Source organism: Drosophila subobscura, chromosome U (genome assembly GCF_008121235.1).
Source record: "Drosophila subobscura isolate 14011-0131.10 chromosome U, UCBerk_Dsub_1.0, whole genome shotgun sequence".
NCBI classification, from domain to species: Eukaryota; Metazoa; Arthropoda; class Insecta; order Diptera; family Drosophilidae; genus Drosophila; species Drosophila subobscura.
The window spans coordinates 6936768-6958111 of NC_048534.1; the positions used below are offsets into that span (position 1 = coordinate 6936768).

General features: G+C 48.0%; 1 protein-coding gene across 4 annotated transcripts; it reads right to left on the reverse strand.

Annotated features, from left to right (window-relative positions):
• Window positions 1-2978: 2978 nt before the first annotated feature.
• LOC117902194 (junctophilin-1) lies at window positions 2979-20626 on the reverse strand. 4 transcript variants are annotated; one of them, XM_034813394.1, is made up of 9 exons: window positions 20509-20626; window positions 8714-9646; window positions 8438-8652; window positions 7344-7615; window positions 7146-7282; window positions 6950-7090; window positions 5085-6885; window positions 3771-3971; window positions 2979-3701 (listed from the first exon to the last, which is right to left on the reverse strand). In XM_034813394.1, the coding sequence occupies exons 2-9, from the start codon at window positions 9049-9051 to the stop codon at window positions 3615-3617; spliced, it is 3192 nt and encodes a 1063-aa protein (XP_034669285.1). In that variant the 5' UTR covers window positions 9052-9646; window positions 20509-20626; the 3' UTR covers window positions 2979-3614. The 4 variants fall into 4 exon arrangements, with proteins under 4 accessions (XP_034669285.1, XP_034669284.1, XP_034669282.1 ...); XM_034813393.1 differs by lacking the exon at window positions 20509-20626 and adding an exon at window positions 18775-19091; XM_034813391.1 differs by lacking the exon at window positions 20509-20626 and adding an exon at window positions 13971-14082.
• Between the last annotated feature and the right edge of the window lie 718 nt (window positions 20627-21344).

Below are 21344 nucleotides of genomic sequence, written 5' to 3' on the forward strand. Positions count from 1 at the left end.
ATCCCCTCATGAGTACACGTATAACGACCGAATCAGATGAGAAATGGAGAGTTATAAAAATTAAAAATCTTAATCCTTGATGCAAAACTGATTGAAAACGATTGACAATCTGTCGTCCTTACAATACTGTACATCCAATGGCATTAAAATCGAACTTAATATATATTTTAAATCACGACATACTTTTGGGGTGATCTTTTTAACAAACGAGTGGCATACTTTCAGGCTGGTGCCGTAATTTTACAAAAATTAATCTAGGTTAATAGCAGACAGCTTTTGACCGCATGAAAAATGAAAAAACCAGCAACTTTCTGCTGATTTCTGTTGGCCTGGTACTTTGCTGATTTTTGGCCATTTGACCGAAGCAATTTCAAAAGTTGTACAACAATAACTAGGACATTTCGTTTTGTTGTTTTTCCCCCAATCCTTCGACCGATGCCGCTCCTTGTCGTAGTCAGGATAACTTACCCGATCCTTTTTAATCACTTTCGATTCAAGGACATCAAGGATCAAGGATTAAATTTCTATAAGTTTGCGATTTCTCATCCGATCCTGTCGTGATACGTGCCCTTGTGAGCGGAAGATCCTCAGCGGATATAATAAGGACGTTGAGGTCCTTGTGGAAGCCCGAATACGAATTTTGTAATAACAATTTTTCTGTTCGTCCTCTAGAACAGGCCATTTGTTTGGTAAATATCTCCGTTACTTTTGGGACAATCAGGACGTGCGACTACTCGTCGTGATTGGGATAGAACCCTTTATTATTTGTAATAAAAGATAATAAGGATACATCTTTGAATCTTTGGATCAGGGCGTGCCACGCCTCTATGGGATCGGGGGAAATCTGAAGTCCATGGGCAGCCTACACTCTAAGGATCCTGGAAAAGCAGGTCCTGCCCCAAACGGAGCCCATTTGGCCGAGATATAGCCCCCTAAACTTTTGGCTGCCCAAATATTGAAAATACTGGGTTTTTTCATTACGCTATTTCTCAGCCAAAAGGACCCCAATCTGGCCGTGGCATGTCTTTTGGTAAAGGACATTCAAGGATGTCCACTTTTCGCGAAATCTGCAAAAGTGATAACTTATCACTTTTCAAAAAAACAGAACCCCCTATATTTTTAGGCCAATCAATGGTCTTGATCCTGGCGATCCTGGACAAGTAGGTCCTTCCAGGATCTGCCCCTATTTGGCGGAGATATAAGCCATTCAAAAATACTGGTTTTTTTCTTTAGGCTATATCTTGACTGTTCTTGCACCTTTTACGGCGTCCCGATTATTTTCAATTTGTTTCGCCTCAAGGACATAAAGGATTAAGGATATTAAGAATATAACTTAGCCATTTCTCATCCGATCAGTACGTAATAAGTGTCTTCATGATTGGCAGAATTTGCCGAACCGGTTGCATGCATCAAGGACCTCAAGGACGCAAGGTCACGCCATATATAAGCAATTTTGTATAATAAGCCTTAATAAGCCAGCCTGAAAGTATGCCACTCTCTTTTTTATAAAGACCCCCAAAAGTATGCCGTGTTTTAAAAATAAATATTTATGCTCAAATCCCCGCTTGCAACCCATTTTTTATTCTGTCCATATCTTTGTTTTTATTCAAATTATTTGACCGCCATCAAAATCTCGGCTACGAGAACTTAATTTATGTGTTTTATTATAGTATTCAAAAAGTTTCCTCCATTATCATGGTATCATTTTGATATAATTTCTTGACGTTGATAACTTTTAATAAGATTTTATCTTATGCGTTTTTCCAGCTTTATCTTTGAGTATGCCTGCAAATCTGATAAACATAGATACGTACATACATATATACATAAATTACTTGATTTGCTTGGTTGTTTTATTCAGTTTTTTATGCAAATATAATGCAATATAAATACTTGAATCAAGTTTACATAGCACTTGCACCGCGCGAGTTCCACTACAATTTCATTTCAAATTGTTTTTATTTTCAATTTTCACAAATCAGCCAACAATTTTCTATTTCAAGTCTTTCAATTCGTAAGTTTTCTGCACGTTTGCCATGTCAGAAAATTTTCAATTTATCTTTCCTTAAAAATGAATGAAAAGGGCCCTACAAAATATAGGACCAAATTGTATTATGATCGCGCTCCACTTACGAGTGCTATCGACGACGCACATCAAATAGCTGAAGAAAGCAGAAAGTTTTACAGTTTACTATAATTGCACTTGAGAGTTTTCTTTTCAATATGAATATAAATAGTAAATAGTATAGTTATTAAATCAAACATTACCGAATACACTTGCTAAGATGCGAATGTGCGGTTTTATTTCTTTTCAATAATTTATGCATAAAAATCTCTATAACAAATGAAAAAGTTTAAATAATAATGTTGCAAAACCTCTTCGTATATCATAAATTAAACAAAAATAAAAACGATAGGTTCCAACACATTGAAAGGAAATTATGAAATTAAACATAAATTATGGAGAAGAAAATAATTATAGTTATACGATATTTTAAAATGTATATATACAGCTTCATTCGTTAACAATCTCAATCCGTTGTTTTTAAATATATATTTCATAGATATTGATTTTCTTTTTCCTTTCCTTTCCATTTTCCTTCCTTACTTCATTCAAAAATTTTCAACTGGTCAATCTAAAAGAAAGCGCGAAAAGCGCCCTAGATTTGTAGCTACTGCTGCTGCTGCTGCTGCTACTCTTGTTCTTGTTGTTTTCGGTCCCTCACAATTTTGCTAATTATACAAATATAGGTGTCACATCGTTACGATTTGTAATAAATATAAATATGAGTACATATATATTATTTACTTGCCTTTTGTTTTGATTAAGTTTGCTGACTAATGGTAGATTCAATTGCAAATAGGAAATATGTTTCTGTCTAAGATTTGCTTTCGTATTATGTACGAATATTATGTAGCCACAGTTCGAATACATCGAGTATTATTATATGTGTGTTATGTTCAAACATTGCTAATGCTTCTTTCATTCTGCTTTACCTTTTTACCTTTAGCTTTATATTAAATGTGTAGAAAAATTCGTTAAATTGATTTGCATATAGGTTTTCGGTCTCCTACCACTGCTGCTGCTGATGCTGCTGCTCTTATTTGCTCTCCTGTCTGGTTAGCCACAAACATAAATATTGTTAAATTGGCTTGACAAATTAATGACGAATGGCCGCACAGCCACCCGGTTCGGTTCAAGTATTTTACTAGAGTTTACTACGTTTTGTGCATTGCAGTTCTGCGCTATTAGTTAATTACCTTATTCTTTAGTTGGCTGCAGTCTAGATTTGTAATTCGATTTTCTTGTGTGTCTGATCTCCTCTTTGTTTCATATTCATACGAGACGAGTATGGTGTGTTGTTGGATACTTATTTTGGTTCATAATTTGTTTGTTACGGCAAATGCTAAAATGTTATAAGCCTCGACCCCCCACAAAAGAGTGGCGGAAGTGGACTGACTACACAAAGCACACGAAACAGTGAATGTTAGACACAGAGCGCGAGCGCGCAGGCTGCGCCCCTTTCGAACTGAGCAACTTACAGTGGCTGCAAATTAGCCAACCCGCAAGCACATCTGCTCCTGCCTCGTGTCGTCTTGCGTATGATTCGGCGCTAGGTGAGCATGTAGACAAATAGTAGTGCCAACGCCGCATTGAAAAACAGAACAAGCAGCACCAGCTGCTGGCGCACAAACCAATCCTGGAAAAATAACAAAATTACGAATTAGAAGAAATTCCATAAGCAAGGACTGCAAAAGCCTTTACTCACCCGAACCTCTGGACGGACCAAGTACAGCAAGGGATTCGCCCTGAGGCGCTCGTTGACTTCGATCTGTTTACGGACTGCCTCGCGTCGGGCCGAGCCCAGAGCAGAGACCTCCTCGCGACTCATGGCCTCGGTGGCACGAGGCAGCTCCTGGAAGTCGGGCATGGACTTCTTTCGCTGCAGCGACACATTGATGGGCACCGTCTGCAAAATGAAATAAACCAAGAGCCCCACATTAATCATACGTTGGAATCAAATAGGGAGAATCTCCACCTCGACTGGCGGCTCAACGATCCAACTCTCGCTGGCACGACGCGCCAACAGAGCCGGCGAGAACATCAGATCCTCCTCATCCTCCTCGGGATACCAGTCCATTGTGTGAGTGTGATTTCGGGCACAGTTTCAGCAAGAGTAATACGGCAGCAGCAAGATCGATGCTTGCATAACGTTTGCAAATTTTGTGTAATCCGCTTACAGGCGGTTCCAACTTGTAAGCGAGTTGGACATGGCGTTTTGGTATCGGTTTTACTTTATGCGGACAATGGTGACTCGGACGCAGACACGGACACGAACGCAGAGTCAAGAGTCACGATTCGTCAGCCAAAAATAGTCGGAACAACCCACGGCACGGTATGGCACGGCAATGAGCCAAAACAACAACAGATATTGCCGTCCGTTCTCTGCTTCAGCTTTTTGAATTTTTATGTATTTATCTTGTTGTTTTGAATGGGTCACAAAGGTACTATATATTTATGTATATTGCTATTGCTGCTCCGAAGTGGCGTTCAAAGTGGATCGGAGACGAAACCTCAATCTGTTGTGGCCGACGCGTCGTTTGCTACTAGCGCAGACATTTCGAAAACTCAGCAGCCATCGACTGTCGCCGCTGGCCGGCTACAAATGAGCAGGCGACACTCTTGGACGCCCCTCTGGGCTTTCCAATGGCCACTTGTGGAGTGTTCACTCGCAGAGCAGCAGCGAGAGATTCAGCAGGAGAGCCAGAGAGCCAGAGCACGGGACGTGCATTCCAATCTCTAGCTGGCTGATCCGCCTGGCGTGCATTCGCACCCAACTAAAAATAGCCCAGAATGGGCACATGTTAGCCCCGCCGCCAGAGAGCTGGCCGAGAAATGTTTGAAAATGAATACAACAAGCCTTCAGGCTGTTTGGCTCTCTTCGCTCCCCCCACACGCACACGAACACCAATGAGACAAAGATGGAACGGGGACTGGGACTGGGACATAGACGTACCCAAAGTAGATGCGGATTAACTGTGTTATGCGATACAAGAGGCAATTCATTTGGTGCTGCACTCACCTTCATTTTCTTTCCGCCACCTTTGCCGCCCATGGCCATGCCACCCACTGGTGTGGCTGGCTTGGCTGGCAAGTAGAGGCTCTCCGTGCGCTTGGGCTGCAAGGGCGAGGGAATGATATCCTGTCCGAGCGTCCGCTGACGCAGCAGAACGTCCTCGAACGGCTGATTGGGCGAGGAGAAGAGCGGCTCCGCGGTGTTGCTCTGACTGGGCGCACGACCTCCAGCACCCAGACTGGGTGTGCCGGCACGCGATAATCTGCCACCAGTTCCGGAGGGCAGAGAGCCGTTGCCAGTCATGTTCGAGGTGCCGGCGGCTGCTCCCGGCACCGGTGTGGATCCTCGGAATACTGAGCCGGCTCGCGGACGCCCGTCGGGTGTGGTGGTGCCGCCATTAGTCAGCGTTGGATCGGCGATTCCGGAGCGATCGAGCGAGGTCTGGCGTGAGCCAGCAAAGGCGCCGCTCATGCGACTCGCAGCTCGCGCGTACCGATCGATGGAGGAGTCGCGGCTGGGCGGACGCTTGTAGTGGTCGAAATGATCGATGGACGATTGCTGGCCCATCTGTCCCAGCATGGGCGGGCGTCCGCTTCTCTGTTGCTGCTGGGCAGCTGCCATGGCAGCGGCATTGGCCACGGCAGCCTCATGCAGCTGCTGCTGTTGCATCTGCGAGGCACGTCGCAGTAGATTGGAGGCATTGTTGTGGCTGGGTGAGGCATGCATTGAGGATTGTTGTTGCTGTTGCTGCTGGAGTTGCTGCTGCATTTGTTGTTGATGCTGCTGCTGCTGTGGCGACATGTTCGCCAGATTGGTGCCAGCCCCAAAGGGAAGCTGCTGCTGCTGCTGCACTTGAGCCTGTGTCTGTGCCTGTGCCTGTGCTTGTGTCTGGGCCTGCGTCAGCGCCTGATTCTGCGTCAGATTCATCTTGGCCTGGCCGGGCGGCTGCTGCTGCTGGAACTGATATGCAGGATTCATTTGCGGGTTGCTCTGTTGCTGTTGCTGTTGCTGCTGGCTCTGGTGCTGCTGCTGGTGGTACATCTGATTGATGGCACTGATCACCTGGGCGTGGCTGGGCTGCGCTTGGCTGACCATTCCCGAGAGATCCGTCTGCGGCGAGACGGGCAGCTGCTGCGAGTACATCGACGAGGGCACGGGGCACTCGGACTCCTGTTGCTGCTGCTGGGACATGCGCCGCTGCTGCTGCTGCATGTTCAGATACTGCTGCTGGCGCTGTGCTTGCGTGGCATAGGCATCCGATCCGCTGCTGCTCGCCGGCGAGAACTGTCCCTGCTGCTGCTGCTGTTGTTGCTGCTGCTGCTGCAGCGTTGATCCCGCACCCGCTCCCATTCCCGTTGTCACTGTGGGCTTCATCCCAGCCTCGGTTGGGGCTGGGGGTGCGCCGCGGTATCGTTCCCGCTCTCTGTAGCGCAGCTTCTCAAAACGTTCCAGCACCGAGGGCTTAAAGTCGGGAGCAAACTCCCGTGCCATTCGCACGGCATTCTCACAGTCGATTCTCGCCTGCTCTGCGGCCATGTCCGCGTTTTGGGCCTTGGCTGCGGCGGTGGCCATGCGGGAGATGGCCATGTCCGAGCGCTGCATTGCCATTTTGAGGGCACGCTGGGCGGAGTTGACGGCGGCGGTGATGCGATCGCGAAACTTGCGCGAACGCGCCAGGAACAAATGCTTCTTCTTCTGGCTGGTGATCAGGATGTTGTTCTTGTACTTGCCCTCCTCGACAGTGCCATCACGGAAGGTGGTCACACCATAGCCATGCTTCCGATTGTTGTACCATTCGCCCTCGTACCTACGGGAAGGGAATGGGATTCGTTAGGATTCATTCGATGGGAACGCTTTGCTTAGAGACTCACTTGAGACCATCGCTGCGCTCTGCCACGCCGTGACCACAGCGCTTGTCCTTCTTCCACTCGCCCATGTACGTCTCCACAACAGTGGGATCCAGCTGCTCGTCCTCCATGGTGAAGCTGGCATTGGACTCCGTGTGCGTTGATCTATATGGAAATCAGTGGACAATTAGTGGGCACTCTGGATGAGGATATTACCTACTTTTGCGTCAGATTGGACTGTTCGGAGCCAGTGCTGATCCAGGAAGCCGATGACATTGTGGAGCGTATGCTGCCGGACGCAATCGTGCCACGCTTCTCCAGATCTCCCGTGCTGCGCTGCTTGCGCATCTTGAGGCCCTGCGGATGGAGAGTGGAAAGATATCAGTTCAGGGCTGCTCATAGATGAGGGAGTACCCACCATTAGGAATCCCTTTTTGGTCTTCTCCGTCAGACTGTTGCGGCGCACCGGCAGCTTGTCCGACTTGGCCGTCAGCACAAAGCCACCTCGAATCTCCTCCGACTTCTCCGCCGCCGCCATCTTGGCCGCATTGCCATTCTCTCCGCTACGCAGGGAGCTCAGCGAGGCGTGCAGGTTCTTGCGCCGATGGTGCGAGGCCAGCCCGAAGGGTGCCGACGTGCGGATGCCATATCCATGGCGCTTCCCCTCCTGCCACTGACCCTGGTACTTGCCTGCAATCAGAGTAGTCGGTTGGAAATGGTTACAATTGATATGCAAACGAAAAGTGCAGGCCGCATTGTGTCCTGTTCTTCCGCAGGAAGCCTAAGTGAAATGTATTTCCCTCAACAATTTCTACTTCTATTAATGGCTCCACGTGCCTTCCGCTTAAGGGAGTCCCCACCATTTTCTTGCCAGGAAATTCTACTTAGCCCTCGGCTAATACTAATGCTAATTAATAGTTTTGCGCCAATTCCCTTGGGCTCATAAGGTCACATTTGCATACTGGGGAACCTTTCCAATTAGGGGCGGGACCCCTTTGAATGGATGGACTTTCGGGGAATGCAATGAGGCGGCAGCCACCAACAGACATCGGCCAGAGCAGAGCCATGTGTTTTCCCCATCACGAATTTCCCCACACAAAACCCCACTCATGGTGCAAAAATGTACCAAATGCGAACCAACAAAACGAAGCGAAACGAAGGCAGGCGGCAGGCAGGCAACAGAGCAAAATATCATTGAACCGCTGATGATGAGAAATAAAAATATGACGTCAGGGTGGGTCACTCTTCCTCCCCGTGTGGCACACACACACACACATACGGACACACGGACGAACGGACAAACGGACACTCGCGGACGCCTACAAATGATTACAGAAACGTCAAAAAGTAAAACGAAAGCAAGAAGCAAGAAGCATTTCGCATTCATGTTCGCCGCGTTTTGAAACCGAGCCAAAAACCAAACGCAAAATGATCTCATGCACGTATTACGTATTACGTATTACGTCTACGTATAACGTATACACAGTGGGTGCCCATCCTCTTCTCTCTTACCTCCATCAGCGTAGGTCTCGCAGCCGGAGCCATCCTGGTAGCCCTCGTTCCAGGTGCCCTCGTACTTGGCCGTTGACACTGTGCTCTCCCGGACGCCGTAGCGGCCCTTGTGCCCATCCTTGGACCACTCGCCGCGGTAGATCTGTCGCCCGATCTGCTCCACGCCCAGGCCATGGCGACGTCCATTCTGCCACTGGCCTTCGTAGTGGGATCCACTGCAAAAGCAACATCGAAATCAATGATTGCTTGAGGTTTGGTTTGGTTTCTTCTACTTACCTCGGCCAAATGTACGAGCCGGAGACCTCAAAGCCATAGTTCCAGGCTCCGGCATAGGCACCCTGGTGCTTCGGGCCCGTACAGACACCGTGGCCGTGTGCCTTTCCCTCATCCCAGCCCCCACAGTAGGTGCCACCATCCTCAAAGTCAAAGCGGCCGCCGCTTATCGCGGCACACCTACCGCCCGCGCCTGCAGCTTGGCCAGCAGAGGCAGCGGCATAGGCGGCCGCATCGCCGCCATTCTGTTGCTGGAGCTGCTGCTGCTGCTGGAGCTGCTGCTGCTGTGGGAGCTGTAGCTGGAGTTGTTGCTGCTGCGTAAGTTGGCCAGCCTGTTGCATGCTTCAAAGCTTCGTTCTCTCCCGTTCTCGCTCTCTACAACAGGTTGCCACCTCCTCTACAGTTGAGTGTCGTCGTCGTTGTTGGCTTGAGCTTTTTATGCTTTCGTTTGCTGCTCATTGATTTTCCTCCGCTCGATTGGTGCACTTTTTGTTCTCCTTTCTGCTGTTGTTGTTGTTGCATTTAGTTGTGCTTGTGGCAGCTGCTGCCGTTGCTGTTGCCTCCTCTTTAGTAGTGTTTAGGTTTAGTTTTTAGTTTTTAGTTCGTTTCTCGCTTAAGTTCGTTAGCTGCTCTGCTTAGTGCTTAGTAAGTGCCTTAATTGTTGTAGTTTGGAGTTTAGTTAGGGGCTAAAACTATGTTTGTTCCGTAGTTAAATTGTTGGGTTTTTTCACTGAAACGCGAAAGTTGCAATTTGTCGGCTCTCTCTGCCTCTCCTGCCCGTTGTCTTGGTCTTGATCTTGATCCTTGGCTCTGCCACGAATGTTACAGTTGCATGCCCCAAAATTCTATCGTTGATGGCGTCTGGCAATTGTGCTTCTGTATGCTGATGTCGTAGGCCATTCTTGTCCTGTCACCAGAAAGAAGTCTGAGAGCGATCTGCAAAAGAGAGAGAGAGATTCATGGATCACCATTATGCAACTTAAGTAAATTTTTTGAGAATATTCCATGCCAATATGGAGGGAAGCATTTACTGAACCCTTCAGTTCGCATCTCTGTACGAGTCTGAATATGAATACATTCGAGTACATTCCGAGTGATTTATAAGGCCCGTTTAATTGATTTTCATCTGTCGAAAGAATATCTCTGCTGAGAGTCTACTCAGATCCCCCGAAATTCCCAGCAGTACGAGTTTTGCCACGCGCGCAACGCGATTTCTGCCATCTAAAATAAGCGGGAGGATTGTGATTGGCAGAGGAGGAAGAGGAGACAGGGGGAATCAGGAATGGAAAATACCTTGGAGCAAGTCGAGGGCGAGAGTATGATGTGTGATGTACGAGACTCATGCAGGTGACGATGCATAATGGATTCGATGTAATTGCATTTCGATTCTCAAAGTAGATGCGATTTTTAGTTTTATTATTATTTTCACAGTGCACTGGCAAAAGCCAATACTATTCTCCCCCGTACACATTTACATACATATATCAGATATATTGTGTGTGTGTTTGGTTTGTGTGGTTGTGCACGAGCCACGTCAAGTGCCACAAAATTCTCAATGGCAGACGCCTTTCGAGTGGATTTTCTCTGCTCAGCTGTTCCCAGGCAGCAAGCAGATGGATCGATAGATGGATGGGTGAATGTAGTCGTTGGTTTTGCTCAAATATATGCCCGATAGCAGTAATAGAATATAACGAAGAGTGCATAGTAGAAGGCAAATGCCACACACAGCACCTGCAGAGTCCTCTTCATGGTCTCCTCAGTTTGGCACTTCTCCTGCTGATTCTGATGCTTCGATTATACCCACTGAATCAGAGATTTTGGGGCCATGTGTGCTCACCTCTGGAGAAGAGGACTTATCAAATATTTCACGATGATGATAATAATGAGGATGATGCGTAATCCCAGACTCTGGCCCCGTAGTTGTTCATATATTAGAGATTTTACTATAAGTATTTTGCGCTTAAATTGTTTGTTAGTTTATATCGAATATTTCCTCCCCCCTGCCCCACTGAAATATTTGTGTACAAGTTTTGGGTTTCGCTTCTCTGGAATGGAATCGAATTCCGCTTCCTGCTGCCATCAAGGCAGGCGGCGGCATCAAGTGAACACATTTTCATTTTCCATCAGCAAATTCCCAAATATCCGAGCAGCTTTCTTTATGGAGAAGGGAATGTTTGAGCGGAATGTCGGTAGGGCGGAGGAAAACCTGTCAAAGCTCGGCCGGAAATGATTTTATTTGTGAATAGAGAGGATTGAAGATTGAAGGCAACACATCTTGAGGTTTGCAAACAGTTCAGAGTTCAAATGCACTCACAGGAAAGCGAATGGAAGAGTGTACTCTGCCTCTGCCTCTGCCCCTTGTTTACTTTAAGCATCTTGCCACATTGCGTATTCCGCAAACATTTTGCTTCTCCTACTGCTGCTGGGCTGCTTTCTGGTTTTCCTCCTCCTCTCGCGTTTTATTGTTCTTCTGCGGCTGCCGCCGCCAAAACGATTTGGGTTTAGACGCGACCGAGAGGCGAATTCTTCAGAAGCTTTGTTATTAATAGACAACATCCACACACCGAGCAGCAGAATCACCGTGTGTGCGGGGGCATGGGATTGCCATTGGGATTGCGATTGGGTTTGGGCAGCGGCAGTGGCTGTGGCTGTGGCAGTGGCAGAACAAAGTAGACTCCGCCGTTACTGCCAGACTCCGCAGACTGTGGGGGCAGCGATGTTGTTTTGTTTAAACATTAATGATGATGAAAACACACGCAACTACCGCTCGTAGGAGCCACTGGCACGGATCCTCTTGGGCAACAATTCCCAGCAAAACAGCAGCAGCAGCAGGAGCAACAGGCGGATATTGCCGATGCTAAAACAGAGGGAAGAGGCAAGACGAGGCGCAGATGCAGATGGAGATTGCTTGACCATAAATCGAAGCAGCAGCAATTATTATCGGGAAGACAAATGGAGCAATCAATCCAATCCAATCTGAAGCAAGTGGCTGCCTTCTGCCTGCTGCCCAGGGCATATTATTACTCGCTCTCTCTCGCTCTCTATCTTGCTCTCTCTCTGATAAAGAACATCATCCTACGTATGAGCATTTATTTATAAACAAGACAGCGGACAGTGGCCAGAGGAGAACGGACAGCGTAGAGCGGACAGCGGACAGCGGAGAGCGGTATGTATCATTGTTATTTTAAAAGATTTTCTTTCGAACAAAGCGAACAGAGAGAGAGAGGCAAGGCGGGGCGGCACACGGCATACTCGTAAAATGGGATCCAACTGAACCGAAAAACTGAAAACTGAAAATTCGCTCGTCGAGCAACCGAAAATATTCGTAATATTCACTGTACGAGTGTACGAGTAGTATTCAACTGTATTTTAGTGCTTGGCAAAACACATCTCTGCCTCTGCTTTCGGTCTTTTCATTTTCATTTTCATTTCTTTTCTGGCAAAACTGTCCCCGCTTTCGTCTCCGTATCTATCTCTCTTCTTGCCTGAGATTTAGTTGAAAATTAAATAATAGTCCACTGACTGACGTCGGTGGGGTTGTCGATGCCCATCCGCTTCTGCTCCTCTCTGCTGATAAAACCCAAAACAACAATCCCATCTGCCATCCTCCTGTGAATGTGTCTTTTCGCGTTTCACGCTTCAGTTTTAGTTTCTTTCAGAGATGGATCACTCTAGTTTTAGTTGCGGACTTCTTGCCTGCACTTCAATCAATTCGCACTGCACTCACACTGTCTCTTTCTCTCTCTATACACACGCACACACAGAGACTGCACACACACACACTGTTAAAAGAACACGCAGCGTTCAGTTTTTGGTATTTTTAGCATATTTCTTCGTACAACTCGCACTATATTATAGCCATAGTATAGGAAGGAAAGGCAAGGAAAGGAAAGAAAAGGAGAGTCTGAGACTATGGCTGGGGCTCTGTGTGGTGGGGCACTGTGTCGGGCGGCAGTCAACATAGCATTTCGCATTCTCTAAATTGAAATTATTTATAGGTTCACATAAATTAGGTATTAACACCCCGAATAGCCAGACACCGACGACGATGCCTGCGACAACTGACTACTGACTGTGGCAGTTATTGTTGCACGAATGCACAGACAGACAGGCCTATGCAGCACTCACTCAATTCGAAGCAAAGAAAGGGAAGGGAAGGGGATGGGGATGGGGAAGGTCTTTTACTTGACACGCTTTTCCGCTGCACTCAGATGGGATGCATCCCGGCCAACTGTGATGGCAAGTGGCAGTCAGGGAGAGCAAAGCAAAGCAGAGTGAGCGAGAGATGAGCAAAATGTGTGAAAAATGGCGAATGACAGCTCCTGACTCTTTGCCCCAATCGATTCGATGCACACACACACGGCACACACGCACACACACACTGAATGGATTCTTTATTGAATCTAAATTGTATTCATACTCTGATTATTTGTATTATTATTAGCAGGAGGGGGATTTGGGACTCTTTTTCAACTGTTGATCGATTGAATGAATAAATCCCGCCCCTTCCCTTCCCTTGCTTTATCGAGTATTCTGCTATTGGCATTTCGTTTCGTTTACCGTTTATGTTGTTTTATAACTTATTTAACGCCATGAAAATGAAATTTTCCACACATTCACACACGCACACTCGTCGCACTCTCACTCACAGATGTATTCGTGGCAGAGAAGAAAACTCGGGCAAATTTGTTAAGAACAAAAATATGTGAAAATGTTGTGTCGTTGTATGTGTGTGTGTGTTTTGTTGGCCGCACAGCATCGCACACACACGGTAAAAATAGCAATAGAAAGGCAGAAAGAAAAGCTGAAAATCCCGTGCCTTTCAAACGCTTCTAGTTCCAAACGGTTCTGCGCAGCGTCCGCTCCACTGACAGCTGGGCGCAGCAGATTCGATAAAGTCTTCGATCCCCGATCTAATCAGATAAGCGGGGTTAAGCGGTTACGGATGATACACGACGCGGCTGTCGCTTGTAAGCGGTTCGCGCGTGAGGCGGAGCGACACAGAACGAACGGAACGCACGAGCGGCAGGCGACGACTGCCAGCTGCCGCTGGGGAATGCGAATTTGTGCGAATCAAGACTGGGATCACGATCTCGGGGAACGCGGCCACGTAGTAACGATGGCACGGCAGCGCGTAAACGGATAGCTAATGGGTGGCAGTGGGCAGTAGGTAGGTTCGAGTCGAATCGCGTTGCGTTGCCTTTGCCTTGCCTTTGCCGTGCCTTTGCGTTTCGTTGCGTATACGCCCAGTTAAACTAACTTTGCCTTGCGGATGGGCCAGTAGGTCGACGCGACATCCAAGCGACACGTCCAAACGCCAAACGCTTGCAAAGCGAAAAGAAATCCACGCAGTGGTCCACGGGAGATAAAAGCCAATTGGCTGACTCTCTCACCGTCCGTCCGAATGTTCATTTCAGGGACGTGACTCGCTGAATTCATTCGAAAATGGAAAGAGATCGAGAGAGGGGTCGAAAGAGAGAGCGACTGGAAAGCGACAGAAGAGAGCGAGTGGGACTGACTACAAGAGGGACTGGCTGAATGTCGCTTCGCTCTTTGCATCTTTGGATCTTCTTCCTCTTGCAAACAGCTGTTACATGCTGCCCCCACAGATGCACAAATACAGAAACAGATCCATATATACAGCACGTATCACACAGATACACCCATCCATCCATCCATATTTATGAGCAATATTTGGGCATAAATGAATTGCCTCTGAGAAATATGAATGAATGAATGAAGCGATCATCGTTTGGCATGCATCCACGGGCTCCTCCGCTTCTCCTCCTGCTTCTCCTCCTTCCCTTGCTCTCTGTATTGGGCATTCCGTTTATTCCCAATCTTCTTCGAGCGCTGCTTTGTTTGCTTTTGGGGGCCCAGGTAATTGGCTGAATGACAGGCGCCTGGTAATGGACGCAGGCTGACTCATTCACCTGATGGACAACGGCACGATGCCCGCCGCTCGATGTGTGGGCGGACAAGGCAGAGGCGGAACATTCATGGAAATATGTAGGTGATAATTGAACCCCGAACGACACGGATACTAGCAGGGCATGCACTTTATAAGCTGCTCAGTGTCCCGACCCAGTGGCCACTTATCCCTGTCCTGTGTCCGTCCACTTAATAATGCAACGGACCGTCACATGTGCCCCACTTTGCAGGAAATGCAATTACACCACAAAACATAAGCCCAGAGTAGAAGTCCGGAGTGGGAGCTTAGAGGAAACCCCCTGATGGGGTACGAAAGTAACTCCCTTGGTTCCTTCTGCTGCTCTGTACACGTCACAGGCCATTAACCGGCGTACACACACAAACACACACACGCACACACAGGCGTAATCCAGAGACCCGAGTACCGTTCAGGAGCAGGGAGCAGGGAAGTGCGCTCGAGTAAACAGGCTATACAATTTCCAAATTAAAAGACAAACAAGTAAATAAAAAAAAAATGCAGGCAAACGCCACACATACCCTACCGCATGGTCAGGGAAAACGCAGGGAAATCCCAGGGAAAAGTGAATGCGAAAGAGTGTTCCGACTTTCTTGCTCTCTTTTTGCTTTCGTTTTCCTCCCAATTTCCATTTCCATTCCTATTGTTTTATACACACGCAACGGGACGATGGTGGCCCCACGCAATCGCTCGCTGCTCGCCCCCGAGCCTGGTCCAACACGCACTCGGCTACGTCCCGTCCCTGTGCCCCATTCATCGAGGCTTTGGCGGACCCAATGCCCCAATGCAGGCCGTGCACTAAATTATTGTGCATAGAAGATGTACGGGTGGCAACCGGGGTGGATCGGGGTCTCCCACCTGACAGACAGACGTTGCCTGCGGCTGACCATGGTCTGGCTGCCGCCTGTCGCTTGTTCGGGGGTTTCTATAATAAATACAAATAAGTCTGCAGGCCTCTTTCCGACCGCAGAACAATAAATACACAAGAAAAGGCAACCTGATTCATTTGTCAAAAATGTTTGGTTGCTTTTGGCTAGAAGTGCAGAGGGAAGAAGTACAGAGGGCTCATATCAGTCTCATTCAAAAGCAATCCAATCCATCCGCTGCCAAATTGATGCATATAAAATTCCTCTTTTAATTCGGTTTTGATTGTCCAGCATATCTGCATATTTGTGGTGGATGTGGGTGCTCTTGATTCTGTCGAATTCCAATCTTTACGATGGCTTCTCCGTTCGTTTCGTGGACTTTTAATTTGTTTTCTTCTCGGAATTTTATGGAAGCCAGTGCCGGCTGCTGGCCGCTGTCCAGAGATCATCAGATGGAATGGCAGAAAGGCGGAAGTTGACTTCAGAAAAAATAGCACTCCCATGAATCACTCACCCGCCTCTTGCCCCTGGCCCCACGAGAACTTTGACAAACGAGGGAAATTGAAAGTGTGGAAACATTTCCTTGAGCCGAAAACAATCGACAGACAAACAGACACTGTACTGCGCCTCCTCCTTCCCGTTGGCAAATTGCTCGCACACTCTTCGGGGACACACTGATACGCAAATGATGCACACGCACAACCTCTCGGGCGCTTGATTGATGACCCTTGATGATGGAAGGTAGGGAGGGAGCCTGCAAGGAGGACCCTGGGTGGAAAAATTATGATGCGAAGCAGATCAAATCGGGTCTCGAACAAACGTTTTTCTATGACACGTAATCCTCCTTCATGGAAATGGAGTACCCCCTCCATCCCTTCCCCCCCTAATTACCACACAAACGTCAAGTGTTCCAATACCGATTCCACTTGAAATCGGGGCAAACTGCAGACACTTGCAGAGGAGAGAGAGCAGAGAGAGGGGAGGGCAAAGCTCTGAGAAATCCGATATATGTATATAATGAAATATTCATGCACTTGCTTGTGTGTGTGTGTGTGTGGGGACTCTCTCTCTCTCTTGCTTTCTCTTTGCCTGTGGCTTTGTGTGAGTGTTTTTTATTGTTATTTCAAATACAAAAGGATTGAAAGACACACACACACACACATGTGCACATGCACACTTATGCAAATAACAGTTATGGGTGGCATGTGGCAAGAGACGATGGAGAGGTGGAAGCATAATAAGAATAACGAGAGCATCGAGCGACAACAACTTGAGGAGGCAGCTTCAAGTGAACCCAAAGACCCCACCACACACACACACACAGACATGACACAGACAGGACACACACGAGCACAAAGATGGATATTTAGTAGTGGGAGGGCCGCCTAAACCTCTCTGCCGGATGGGTGCGATAAGCCCCGAAAGCCGACAAAGACAAAGCTAAAGCCAAAGCCAAGCGAAATCGACATCAGCAGCATCGACGTTAAGTGTTTATGGGATAATACTTGCATGTGGCATGTGGCTTGTAGCATGTAGCATGTAAAGTGTGTGTGCCACACGATTGCAACAATAACAGTAAAAGCTAAAGGGACCAAGCCGACAGCCGACAGTTAGGCCAACACTTTGGCACAGATACGCGCTCTCAAGAGATACTTTTCGGCCCGTGCATCTCATCGCCTGATCTCATATCATCGGTAAGGGCGGGGGGGTCGGGCGAGTGGCAGTGCTTTGGGGCTCGATGCGGCTGCGGCTGCGGCTGCTTGGCCTCCTGCTGAGCGGTGACACCGATTCGCCCCGATTCGGAGGGCTTCTCCAATCGAGGCCAGCGGATGTGCAACGGGAGGCCATGTCGAAATTTGTTTAAGCAGCAATGACAGCAGCAGAGGAAATTGGGTTACTCCTGGGAGCTCTTACATAAGCCATGTTCTGCGTGTGCCACACAGAGGCACATAAATCTAAGAGGAAAATATGCATGTTGTGCCACACAGCAAGCGAATAAAAGACGGGAGAAAAGCACAAGACACGAAATGGAAATGGAAATGCAACAGGAATGGAGAAGCAGCAACTTGGAATACTCTTCCGCTGTGTCTGGCTTCCTCCCTTCTTTATACTGTCCACAAAATGTGCCATTTTCCGACTAATGCCAGTTCCAACGGAAACACCAATCTCTGGACACTCTATGGCAGCTCTAAACCAACAAATCTCGCCCAGCGGCCAAGCAATGGAAGGCAAACAGAACAGCGTTGAGACATGAGACAGGGGACAGGCAGAATAAACAACAGGAGCAACAGCTAGAGCTCTAGCTAGAACTGAAGCCAAAGGAATAAAAAATACAAGACAAGACACAGGGGAGCGGAACAGGGGAGTTGCACATTCAATTTAAAATTTCCTGTGCTGCAAATGCAAGGACACAAGGGGACATGCTTCTGCTTCTGCTTATGGCTCTGGCTCTGACTCTGACTCTGACGAAAAGGAATGGCAAACAGGAGGCGCGCATAGAGGCGAAAGGCGGACTAGGCAAAGAGCACACGGGATATCCGTTTCCGCTCTGACAAGTGCCATCGTTCTGCTCTGCTCTGCTCTGAGTACTCCTTCGTGGCACATTCACATTCTGGCACACAAGCCGCACACAAAGTTGCAATGAAGCGCAGTTTGCGCTGTCTTCCGGTAACCACACACACACAGGCACACGCTTATCCGCATACACTTTCACACACCGATACACAGTCAACACATTCAGCGTTTAGTGGCCGCATGCAAAATTCAAATTGACATAAACAGTGTCGGTCGACACACGCACACACACACACACAGAGGACGAGTGACTGCGAGGAGAGGAGACGAGAGGGGCGCTTCATTTGTTTGGCTTGTGTGTGACTGTTGCTGGCTATAAAAAGTGAACACCACTCATCACATCCATCTACTCATCCCATCTATCCACCATCCACCATCCGCCGTGTGGTACCAACAACAGTAACAACACGAAAAATGACGAATTAGTGTGTGCGGAGAGGACAGAGACACACCAACCAACCAACAAGGCAAGGGCACACGCCACACAACACGACAAAACACGACACTCCACTCCATGCCACACCAGTCTCTCCCTCTCTCTCTCGCTCTGTAAATGTGACGCACAGGCTACGGGGAGCGTAAAGTTTGTTATTTCGATTTTTCCCTAAGCCGATCAAGATGGGTCAAGGACAATGGGGAGACAGACAGACAGACAGACCCAAGGGTTCTCTACTCACGCGGATCCTCAGGGCTCCAAGGGCGGGGCTCTTCTTTTACTACTTCCTGGTAAATCTGTGAGTGATGCGATGGATGCACTGCAGTTGTCTCCGAGAATTGTTCGAGTTTATTTTTAGAGCGTGAACTAGCAAAGAGCAATTATCCGATCTGTTTGGTTATTTATCTTTCGGTCTATGCCTGCCCCGCGTTGCGTTGCCAGCTACTTGTGGATTCTTTGTCTCCGTTTCGGTTCTACTCTTCGGTTCCGTTCCGTTTTATTCTGTCGTTCGCTCGATTTCAATCTCAATCTCAGTGCATCCAATCCTCAGTTCAATTGCAATAATAATAATAATAATTCCCTCAGATACGAATCTGTATCTATCGTTTAGTTTTTGTTGTTTCGTCGATTCGATTGTTTATTTTATAGTTAGGATTTTATGGCCCCGCTCGATATCGAGAGTATCGCTCTTGCTACGGACAGGTGGCAGGTGGCAGGGGTGTTGGGTAGGTTAATTTCTGTGCGCCCGCTTTTTGAAAATATTTCTATTTTGTGCGACGAGCGCGCGCGTTCGTTTCGTTTTAGTTGTTGGTTCGTTTCACACTAAGCGGAAAATCATTGAACATGTTTCTACTCAGGCGAAAAAGTGTGTGTTTTTCGGCTAAAGTATCGGAATTGAGAAAGAAGAACGGATGGACGGGCGGGTGCTCTCTGCTGCTGCTGCTGCAATCCATTGGGGAGAGACTGCGAGAAGCATTGAGAGGAAAGAGGCAGGCCAGGCACAACGGCCAGGTCAGCAGTAGAAAGAAAGCTTTTCGACGTTGTTTGTTTTTGGTGTGTCTTGCCCCCAATGTTGCCAGACCACGTCACAGGGCCAATGTGGCGTATGCGTAATGCGGTTTATCCCACTTGCAACGATTTTAATCCATAGCAACAACAACTACAGCGGGCTTACTGATTGCAAAATCAGCCAAAGAACGTAATCGGCCAAAAACTTGGGCAAAAACGAGACTCGCGACTTCAGGAATCACGGCCCCTGCCGCCGAATTCTTGGGATAACTTTGTCCTTGCTTGGCTTTGCCAAGAAATTCCTTCAATTATCTCTGCCTGATTTCAGGGGGTGGGGGTTTTCAAACTTTACAGCGTTCCATGCCCACCCGCGTCTCTGCATTTGGCGTATGCCAGAGTGTTCGAGAAGTATGCTCTTTTTCCTGTAGAGGGGGGACCACCTCCACCTCCCACAATCAAACATAAGCCAGTTCGTCGTCGTCATATTTAACCTTCAGTGGAGCTCAGTGGACCTTGAATTATAAATTAATTAGAGTCGGAAACGGGCAGCCGAGAGTCGGATGCGGACACGGACGCGGAGAGGGCAGAGAGATGGTGGTGAGAGACGGCTACGGGAGCAGCGAATGGTGAAACGACAATAAACCGTGTTCAAGGACTCGCCACTCACATGAACTGGCAGAAGGATACAACTGTATGTGTGTGTATCTGTGTGTTTGTGGCATCTACAGGTAGCCGCAGCAACGACACCCACAATCCTCGAGCCCTTGCCAGTTTTTGTTTCGATTTTCTAACGAAATCGAAACTCTACACACGCTAACAGAGAGAGAGAGAGAGAGAGACGCAGAGAAAGAGGGAGAGTGCGGGAGAGAGAGCCACTCAGAGAGAGAGAGAGAGAAAGAGGGTTGCTGAAAACAGAGAGAAGCACAGAAAGAGAGAGCAACAAAGAAGAAGGAGAAAAGGCGCCTACCTACTGCGCTTCAGAAATGCATCCAACTGAGTCTGCATCCTCCGCTGGCATCCTTGATTCCTCTGCAAGCTGCCCCAAGCTGCTCCCCTAGCACCGAGTCGGAGTCCGCGTCAGAGTTTCGTTTTGCTTATTTAACTTCACTTTTCGTATTCCTGCCTGTAAGAGTCTTCCTGTGTTCCATTTAAAAGTTTGAGCTCCCGTTTTGGGTAAATAATTGATGGGAAATACTTTTAAGCGCATACACAGGACACAGAACAGAGGGCACACACACGCGTAGAGGACGAGGACGCGGACGAATACTCGTTCACCAACACTACGGCAACCGCGTTACCAAAACAAGACTCTGGCTATACACGGTGCACGGACGCCTGCCTCCAAGGATAAACAACAACTCGTCTCGACCGTCCTGTGGCAACTGAGGCAAGCTTGTAGCAGTGGAGCAGTGTGGCAGCGCAGCGCAGCGTTGCTGCACTTGGAAGCTCTCGCGCTGGTGACCAAGTTTCCCTCGGCTTTGTATTCGGCTTTGGGTTCGGGTTCGCGTTCGGACTCGGGACTAAACGCACCGTTTGGCATGTGGCATGTCGCATATAGGCCAAAACAGAAACGAGCCTCCTTTTTATCGAATTTTTGAGCGTAAACCATGACACAGCCCCCAAAAGCTCCATTGGAAAAGGGCCGCCAGAGAGAGAAGGGTGGGAAAAAGAGAGAGGGATGACAGGCAAAGCGGAGAAGTGTGCTTGCGGTAAATTGCAGGGCAACAAAGTTGTAAACAAATCATTAGTGCCCGGAATTCCATCCCATACCCGCAGCCCCTGAGCTTTCAAGGAGCTTTCGTT